This window comes from Alosa sapidissima, chromosome 7, assembly GCF_018492685.1.
Source record: "Alosa sapidissima isolate fAloSap1 chromosome 7, fAloSap1.pri, whole genome shotgun sequence".
Taxonomy (NCBI): Eukaryota; Metazoa; Chordata; class Actinopteri; order Clupeiformes; family Clupeidae; genus Alosa; species Alosa sapidissima.
Genome location: NC_055963.1, coordinates 23589147 through 23599402, shown reverse-complemented (window position 1 = coordinate 23599402; position 10256 = coordinate 23589147). Strand labels below are relative to the sequence as shown.

The window sequence follows — 10256 nt, the reverse complement described above, 5'->3', positions numbered from 1 at the left end:
AAGGGGAGAGATGTAGCAGGAGCTCCCTTCAAACCCCTCAATTTTGAGCCAAGCCAGAAACAGTCACCCTTTCACTCTTTCTCCTCCCTCGCTCCAAAACCAGCAGCACTCTTTTTTCTCTCTCTCTCTCTCCTCCGCTCTTCCTTTTTGAGAATTGGGGCCATGTGATTTAATACAGACTGACACCCCAATCAGAGTCCAACTCCCGAGCCTCGCCGTGTCTTTATGTCCCTCTCATCCGCCACACAATGACCTTTGAGCGGCCAATTAAAGTGGCCGTTGAGCTGGCCACGGGTCTCGGTGAAGCCAGCGTGAATGGGACCGCCCGTCTGGCACACTAATGGCCTGCCATGATATGGCCTGGTGTAAATTCACCAGACTTATTAAAGCCTATATTTCCTTTAATCCCCCGTCCGTCATAGCATGTCTGTGTGTGTGCCTCTTGCGCGCGCGTGTGGGTGACAGAGAGAGAGAGAGAGAAGAGAGAGAGAGAGAGAGCGAGAGACTCCCCGGCGCGTCGTCTGGAAAAGCCGGCGGGATTTTTGTTTTGTGTAAGCAGGTGTGTGCTCACCTTTAACCTGTAATTAAAGCCCTCCATGGCATTTTTGTAGGGTGCTCAACGGAGCGTGCTCACTGCAGCAACACACATTTTGTGTAGTTTGCTGTCAGTTATGAAATTGTAGCTTCACCAGAAAATAACATTAAATACGAAATGGGTTTTGATTTTAGGCTGTTTTTTAGTCCAGGGGTCTACAGTCTTGGAGGCAGAGCCTGGTATTTGTATTGTGTACCTGCTTTTTTTCAATGCTACATGTCCATGTTGTGTAGTGATGGCTGATGAATTGTCAGTGCTTTTGCTCTGAGTGTTATGGTTGGTCCAGCCATCTCATCAGACAAGCTTGAAGATTTTGGATGCACTGAAAAAGGCAACTTAATCAGTATGTACTCTCGTTACAGTGACATTAGGCAGTGGCCACAGTTTGGAAAGCGTATCATATTTAAATTGCACTTACCGAGTGATCACTGTCAGCACAATTTTTAAAGAGTTGATCATATTCACTTTTAGGATGGCAGTTTTAAAGTGGTCAATTTGTTATTGCTTTGTGCAGACAGATGACAAGCAGCAGGCTCCATGCAGATGTGATTGCACAACTCCCCTATCCACTAGTACTGTGGTAATTACACTGTGACTATGGGCAAAGATGAAAGGCAAAAATGTCTGACCAGGACACAACTAAAGTGAAATATTTATGTGGAATCATAATGAGGTTAATCAACTCTGGGCCGTCTACAAATGTGTTGCCAAATCGAAGTAGTGCTTCCTGAAGTCATTGTAACCACATTCTTTTTTCACTTGAACAGCCTCTTCTCAGAAATAGGTTAAAAGTACACGTGTTATGTATTGGTGAAATACAGAGCTTTGTGGTACAGTAGAGTTTTTTTCTCTGCAGCTTTCTACCTTCTTTAAGAGCTCCCTGATCTTTGCTCGTCTTGTCTCGTCAGATCCCCGCCTGCTGGCCTTGAAGCCTCTGACCTCAGAGCTGAGCTTTTCTGTTCTCCTCTCTTCTCTTGTCTTCTCATCTCGTCTCTTTTCTTCTCTTCTCTCAGTGCTACAGAGCACAAACTCGCAGGGTGCTTTCCCTTTGAATCTGGAACAAGATCTGAAAAGATGCTGAGATTTTGACCAGAGACTTTAGAGGCATTGCTTTTATTTTCTTCCCCCCCCCCCGACTCTCTCTCCTTCTCTTCCTGAGCACCCATAATGCACTCTATGCCTCTTCAGTGTAGAGTGAGGAAGAGCGCAACCTTGAACATTTAAGGTTCCCTGTATTCTCTCTGCACAGAACAGTGCTCTAACCCTACGGTCCCACAGGGGACACAGAAGGGAGACACAGGGAGACTCCAGAAACTTGTCGCCAAATGGGCGTTACTTGCTCATAAACAAGGCAGTGCTGGACACAGGTTGACCACACCAGTTGCTTGCTAACATGCTAATGTGAAGTAGGTGGTTGGCACTGGGGATTTTAGATTTAATAGTGCCTCTTTCTGTCTAACTTTTACCAAATATAAGGGCACAAATCCCAAACGTTTGACTTTTATACAGAAATACAGCCATCTATGAGCTTGGATTATTTTTGTCAGGTTGAGTTTCAAGCAAAGTACTTCATGCTTTCTTCACTCAGATTGACCACTTGTCTCTTGTCGCTGTAAAATGGCAACTCTGACACTTTTCCTCCGGCTCCTGTCGCTAGTCTGATACAGGAACTATGTTATGAAAAAGTTATCTGGAAGTCCTTCATGGCTTTGTTCTTAGGCTTCTAAAGGGTCACCTCTTTCAAACAACACATCAGTAGGATGATGCCATCCTTTTTACTGACAACAATGCATTGCTGTCTGTGTGGAGGCTTTGTGAAAGAATATGAGGAAGCGTTTTATCTTTCCAGCAGTCCAGCCCCAGTGCAGGGCTGTGCAGAGCAGGCATGGCCAGAGACAGAGACGGAGTGCGGGCAGCAGCGGTGGCATCGCCGCCACCATCTCCCTTCCTCCCGCGTCGCCAGAGTCATTACTGTGAAGTTAATTACAGCCGGCTGGTCTTTAACCTCGCCGGCGGCCCCTCCCCTCCGCGCGGCCCAGGGGAAACGGCTCTCCCGCGCCTCTAATGGCCGCCGAGCGCTCGGAGACACATTTTCATACCGGCCCCCTCGCTGTCCCGGCCCGCTGGGAGATCACATCAAAAACGGTGCCCTGCTTTTCTCTCTCCCTCGTCCCTCCTCCTCCCTCTCTCTCTCTCTACACTTGCCCCTCTGTTTCTATCTATCTCTCATCCCTCCACACACACACACACACACATTCCTCCCTCCAAAACAACACACGCACCATCCCCCATCCCACCACACCAGCCCCTAACTCCCTCTTGGCAATGCAGCTCTGTGGGGCGGCCTTTTATTAACGAGCGACGGGGCCGGTAATTAATTACAGGATGAGTGACAGTGGAGCCATTAGCCCGGCAGGAAGCGTGGCAATGCTCCTGGTTTCTCCAGGGTTCTCCGGGCTGGGTAGGGGCTGGAGGGAGTGGCGGTGGGTGGTGTTGGGTTGGTGGAGGTTGTAGTGAGAGGGGAAGTGCCACGGTGAGCGTCTGTCACCAGCGGGCCATTACAAAGAGGCCCAGGCTGTAGCGCTTCCACCGCATGCCGCCACAGCAGCCAAGCAGAGGGGGCAGAGCTGGCGACTGCCATCAACGCCCATGCTGGGCTCACATGCCCTTTATTCTTTTATCTCTGCTCTATCGCTCCCTCTCTCTCTCACACTCACTCATGCTTTGTCTCTAATCACTCTCTCTCTCTCTACTCTTTCTCTCTTCCCCATTCTCACGCTCTGTCTCTCTTTGTCTACTCATGGTTTCTTTCTCTCTGTTTTTTTTCTCTACACTCTCTTCTTTCTGTCTCTCTCCTCCCCCCTCTGTTGCTTTTCCATTTTTTTCAGTGTCCCTCTCTATTTCCCCCAATTGACCTTGCCCTTGCTCCCTCCTGATACTCTCTCTATTCAGTCTGCAACTTTCTGTCTCTCTCTCTCTCTCTCTCTCTCTCTCTCTCTGTCTCTTTCTCCTCTCTCTCTCTCTCTGTCTCTCTCTCTCTCTCTCTCTCTCTCTCTCTCTCTCTCTCTCTCTCTCTCTCTCTCTCTCTCTCTCTCTCCTATACACACACACACACAGACACAGACACACACTGTTCTCACCCCACGGCAGTGATAAGCTATCTTTGTTTTTGCATCTCGGGACACTTAGTAAGTTAAACATAGGCTGCCCCCAGCTTCCGGCCAGCGGTGAGATCTGATGTGGGGCCCCTGCAGACTGACTGGCCTGTTGATACGCGCCCCTGAGTGAAAGGAGTCGCGCCTGATCTCTCGCCGCGTCTGCGGGAAGGACTGCAACGCCGGTCTAAATGACATCCGGTGCTCTCTCACTCTCTGCGTCTCCCTGAACTCTCTCATGCCAGACCTCTTTAAGGTCGGCACGGCAGCCACTACGTGCATGTTGCCTTAAAGCTCAGTTTAAACAGGAAGGCAAATGGGGTCTTTTGTATGGTATGTTATGCCAACATGACACAACCAAATTGTTGCAAGGGTGCTATAATTACAATGGAGCTGTTCAAATTTACTCTTGTCATGCAATTTGTGGGGTGTTTATGTACTAATAAAGTAGAGCTTGTGCACTCACGTACACATAGAAACCATGACTGCTGTAGAAGCTTAATTTGTTCCAGTGAGTGACTATGAGTGTGTGTTTTGTAGTGTTTTTTTTTTTTTTTGGCAAGGGAAGGTGGTGGTAGAAGTTTGGGGGTTAGGGGCTGTTGCTGAAGAGTGAGGGCAGAAAATCTCATGTAGCATTTAATTGGAGCAGTTCCCACATGACACAGAGCTGGATGCCTTCCACTGCAGGGAGAGGGGAGGGAGGGAGGGAGGGAGGGCATTTCATGGATTATGGCACATGCAGACTGGAAATGGGATTAGTGGGGTGGCAGAGATGGAAAGAGAAGAATAGGGACCGCGCAATTCATCGCTGAAGAAATTGTATATGTAAGCAACAGCTCATTTGCCCCTGCTCTCCGCACTGAGAGATTGAAGATTGGCTACTCCGCCTGCGTGTGTGTGTGTGTATGTGTGTATATGTGTGTGTGTGTGTGTGTCTGTGTGTCTGTGTGTGTGTGTGTGTGTGTGTGTGTGTGTGTGTGAGAGAGAGCAGGAGACAGAGTGCTTGTGCACTTGTGCCTGCGTCAAAGCCTGTGTGTTGTTTTTTTCTTCCCCATCTCTGTGCTCCCCACAGGCTCTGGCTTTTAATGTTTCAACAGAGAAAAGTGCTTAGCTGTTTGATAACTGGGATATGCACAATAAGGTTAATGGCAACCCTGTCAACAGGCTGTAAACTGCCGGCCCTGGCCTAATGGGGTGCTAATCTGCATTAGAGAAAGGGTCCACCCGGGGAAAACATCCAGCTGCTGCAGAAACTATTCAGTTACAACTGGAGGTGGGACTCGCCCCTCTTCCTCCTCCTCCCTCTGATCTTCATCACCCCTTCCGCCCCCTCAACTCGCTCCTTGCAATGCCTGGCGTTGCCAAGGTCTGTCCCTCGTAAGACCTGCTGTGGCCATGACGAAGCACAGTGGCTCACCTTGCCTCCCAAAGCCTGAGGCTGCTCGGAGCTCCTGATCTTAAGCGATGCCCTTACAGCCCTCGAAATGGAGCACGTGTGCGCTCATTACCCTGATGGAGTTGACCTCCAGCCTGGTTCTGTAGTCGACTTGGCTCGGCCCGCCGACCTCTAAGCCCGCTGACGACACTGTGTTTATCTGTTGCTTGTGTAATTCATAATTAAGGGCTGATTAAGTGCGCTTAATGAAAACAAGCAGATGGAATTAAGTGGAGGGGGGAGCTCGAGGGGCTGCCGGTGCTAGGGTGCCATTGTATTACATTTCCCAGGAATGCAGATGCCGTGGATTGATGGGAGATTTGTGTTAACCCCCTTTCCTTGCTTTGCTTTGGAAGGGAGGAAGGAGAGAGGTGGCTTCCTGTCTTTTCTATACAAGCAGACTGGCTGTCAAAGACCTCGGAAGGTTGACGTCGGAAGTTCTTATATTTGGGTTCGGACCATTTAGTGTACCGCCTTTAAACAGCATGAGCTTTCTGCCATCTTATTATTGTAATTAGTAGATTATCGAAATCCTCATGATTATGGTGATTATTTATGGTAATGTTTTCCCAACACATCTAATATAAGCACGATGCTGCAAGAGAGTAGCTGCTGTGCACGTCTCACTGATGTCTGGTTTGAAGAAATCAATAGACATTTTATGTTTGCAGTAGTTTTATGTTTTATGGTGGAGATGTAGACCACTGCAGTTTATAAAAAATCTGAAATTTTGTGAACCCAGCAAAGCCATTTTATACCATTTTTACATTTAGATACTAAATTCCCTGAATAGTGATGTTAATGGGTAGCCTGACGAGCCATACCCACATCAAGATGTAGGGTCTGGGAACTATCCATTGGCACTGCTCACGAGAGGCGGGATAAACGGTTGTCTTTCAAATTTCCTCTGCACGTGATACAACTCATGAGTCCCATGCATTTTCCCACCAGCGGAGCTAGTTGACTAGTTCATCAAACTTTTGCCAATTTAAAAAAAGCTTGACTCCAGTCGCGATTCAAAGATCACTGTTCGTCAGCAACAGCATCCATCTTCTTTGTTTTCAAGTAGCAGGGAATTCACGTGGAACCGTCGCCAACTCTATACACGATGTGATTGGCCTGATAGAAGTTTCATTTTTCCAGCTCGCAAGCCAACGGAGAGTTGCTTAACTACCCTGGCTGCAAATTAGATTTGCTGCCGCTAGGGTGTGTCTAGATTTCTAGGCTAGTTAATGGGCACTTGTGAATGAGACTGTTATTTGTCAATATCCTGAAAATTATTGGACGTATTATTATGTGCGTGTTGCAGACAGTCAGCGTTTTAGATCATTGCTCTTGTTGCTCTTGTAACTATGTTAGAATGTTAGTGGAACAGTTCATCATTATCAAGTTAAAGCAGTTTTCATCCTTTTCAGCTTTGCTGGAATCAGGGTGAGTGGAGTGGACAATGGCTCTTTTGAGAGAACGTGCACCAGTAATGAAATCCTCAATTAAAAAGTACAGCTTTTTATAGCTATGGAATCTGTAAACTGATGCCCTGTGTCAAATCTCAGCCTGGAGTTTGATGAAAAGCCCTCACGAGTCCATTACCTGGGCTGTCGCACCGATGTTACGTTTCTGAGAGCTCATCGGGTCGCATGTGCTGGAGTGCTTTGTGGACTTTAGAGTTTCCATCCATCTCTCTCTCTCACTCTTTCTCTCTCTCACTCTCACACACACACAGACACACTCATATACACACTCATACAGACACACATACACTCATACACTTACAGTCCACTCCAAACACTGTGTCCAGGGAGACATTAGATATATATATATATATATGGAGCTTATTCCGACACTATCCGTGTGTTCCCAGAGTTTTTGAGCGGCTGTATTTCTTGTAACGTGTGTGTTTTTCTGAGCGTGTGTGTATGGTGTATTATGGGCTCCATACGGAGGACCAACATGAACACACCACTCAGAGACCTGGGGAGCACAACACAAATGTAATGAGATTGTTCGATATCACACAGGCAGTCGCCGGGTTCTTCATTAATTTAAACCCCTGACTCTTTTTTTTCCTAATCAGCATTTAGATTGACCTCCATTAAAAACCCTAAGTGATGTATGATCTGAGCGTTTTGTTCGGGAACCCTCCGAATCCGCTGGGACCCATTTATCATGGAAGGAGCGAGTGGGGGTGGTGGCCAGGCTAACTAGCGACAGCGTTTCCACTGTCATCTCACTCCTGCTCTGGCTGCTGGCTTATTTAATGGAGTTGATGAATCAGATTCATATTGCGGCATGACTGCATTCCTTCTCTGCCCGCTCGCCCGCTCGCCCGCCCGCCCGCCCCACAGCCCCCATCCTCCACATCCACCAGCAGAAAAACACCAGCCACCACCACCTGAGCCACCCACCAAGACATGGGCGCAATCCCCCCCCCTCCATGCACACACCCACCCCCACCTTCTCATTTCTCATAGCCTAAATATGAAAATGAGATTTATCGACGCACCGATGCACACAAAACCCTTACAAATCAGCCGCCAGCGGTGAGATTTATGGGCCTGGTGCAGGGCGCGGGAGTTGCATCATTGTTAGATGGGCTCGCGCTCAGCTTGCTCTCCCTCGCCGTCCACGTCCACGGACAGAAGGCGCGGCTGTCACCGCTGATTTACGCTTTCTGCACGGGCAAATCGCTTTTACGGCCTCCTTGATTATTGTTGGATGTTAAATAGATAACAGATCGTACTAAATATCCCTTTCGTGCACAGCTGGGGTTGAGAGAATCACCCAAGATCACAACCCCCTCTCTACATCTACATCCACAGTTGCTTATCCTTTCTCCTGCTTCTGTAACCCCCCCCCCCCCAACACACACACACACACACACACACACACTTTTTTGTCACTGTGGTGAATCCTCCATGCATTACTTCCAGTGTTGTCGATAGGATTGCCTTTTGATGAATGCTCCGATCCATCTCTGGACAGGGGACGTGTAATCACTTCACTAACATGGGCAGACGTGCAGGACTAAGGAAGATATTAATTTCCCGCTTCATCAGTGAGATTTTGCAGAGAAACCTGTGGCTCGTAAAAAGCGGGAGATGGATCCAACAGCTGTGTAATGGGGATTTTTAACCTCTGTTTGAGCTTTTTGGTTTCCAGCAATTCCGCCTTTTAATGGTCCTCCCCTCCACGATATCTCCCCTATCTGGCTCCTCGTGTACTGAATCGGTGCTCTTGTTTGTTTGGGGAAAGTTCCCCTTAAATGGATATATTACTCACTGTCCTTAGGCCACGAAGCTGGAATCGATACATCTTTTTTAGTCACTGCGAGAAAGCATAATGAACGATAATGTTAGTTTTAATCAAACATTCTTTATCTTAATGGTCTAGCATTCACATGAGATAATGATCGTAAAGCCATTTATTTAACACTCATCCTCTCTCTTTCTCTTTCTCTCTCTCTCTCTCTCTCTCTCTCTCTCTCTCTCTCTTTTTTTTTTGGCTTCAGGGCTGTCCGCAGATCCTCCCCACCAGTGACATCCTGGTACCCGCTGGTATAATCCGGCCGATCACGCTGCGGGCACGCAACCTCCCACAGCCGCAGTCGGGGCAGAAGAACTACGAGTGCGTGTTCAACATCCAGGGCAAGGTGCAGCGCATTCCCGCCGTCCGCTTCAACAGCTCCTGCATCCAGTGCCAGAACACTTCGGTAAGCCCTGGAGCCATGAGGCTCCCATTTCACCATTCACTATGCACCGTATCCATCATCTTCCAGAATAAATCAGATTATGCCCAAGACATACATTTGCTTTGCCATTGTATGGGTTCTATGGATAGTAGATTGTTATGAAGTAAACACTTGACCTTTTTGAATTGCTAGAGTCAGACTTTTTATCAGCCTAGCTGAAGTACCACAGACATGCTTGAGACCCTCATGTGTGCGCCCATGCCCTTCCAATTGGCACGGAGCATTGAGGGGCTGTAATCCGTAATTAACTCTCTTCCCGCAGTCACCCACGCAGCTTGGGCCCAGGCTAAGCCCATGCTAATGGATGGAGATGGCACCGTTAGCCCCTCCTGTTGCACCCAGATAGCCTCTACTGGGCTAAATGGCTTTAGCGTCTTTAGCTTAAAGTAAATATGGAGCTTGACTATGGATTTAGCAGCAGTCTGAAAAGCAGAATGTTTTCTAAGTAACGTTAAAATATTTGTGCAGTGATTTATCCGTGTTCTTTTTTTTCCTCTCCTTCCTTCCGACGGCGCTCAGATGGTATTTGGGTTTGTGGAGGGAAAGAATGCTCTGTCTCTCCTCGCCTCATTACAGAATTGCGTATGCTGAGGAACACTTCTCCTTTTTTGGGGGAATTTGGTACAGTGCAGAACATTGCTCTTGAGGGGACAGAATGACAATGAATTTGTCTGGAAAATCTGCCAGAGCAAGTCAAGGTGACTTTGCACAGTCTCTGATCAGGGTGGGAGGGAGCAGGAGAGGGGGGGGACCGAGAGAAAAGGAAAACCTTTATCCCCGGAAATCAGCAGAGACATCAATTCATAACGTTCAAGCCCTTGTTTTCACAATCCCAGTGAAAAATGTGGCGTGTCAGAGAACTGACATTGAAAGTCTCCCCACCCTCCCTTCACCCTTCTCTCTCTCTCTCTCTTTCTCTTTTGCTCTACCTCTCTCTCTCTCTCTCTCCCTTTTGCCCTGCATCTATCTATCTTTCTCTCTCTCTCTCTCTCTCTCTCTCTCTCTCTCTCTCTCTCTCTCTCTCTCTCTCTCTCTCTCTCTCTCTCTCTCTCTCTCCCTCTCACCCTGCATTCTCCTTCCCCCTCCACATCTCTCACATTCTCTCCTCACCTCTCTCGCCTCCCTCCCTCTCTCCCTCTGTCTCATGGTGCCGATACAGACGGCAGCCTTCTGTGACCCATCTGGTTGTCACAGTAACCCCAGGGAGCCTTGTAAAATAATTAGCTCAGCACTGGATGTGGGTCTTAATTTGGTCTGACAATGTGACCTAGTGAAGGGGAATGTGGTGTCGCCATTTCACGGGGCAGGGGGTAGGGGTCGAGG

At 48.1% G+C, this 10256-nt stretch overlaps 1 protein-coding gene across 2 annotated transcripts in view; it reads left to right on the top strand.

Moving 5' to 3' along the window:
* plxna3 (plexin A3) overlaps positions 1 to 10256 on the top strand; it is a 118441-nt gene that overhangs the window by 67801 nt on the left and 40384 nt on the right. For both annotated transcript variants that reach the window (XM_042099143.1, XM_042099142.1), the window contains exon 10: positions 8694 to 8894. In XM_042099143.1, coding sequence (XP_041955077.1) covers positions 8694 to 8894 — 201 coding nt within the window. The remainder of the gene's footprint in view (positions 1 to 8693; positions 8895 to 10256) is intronic.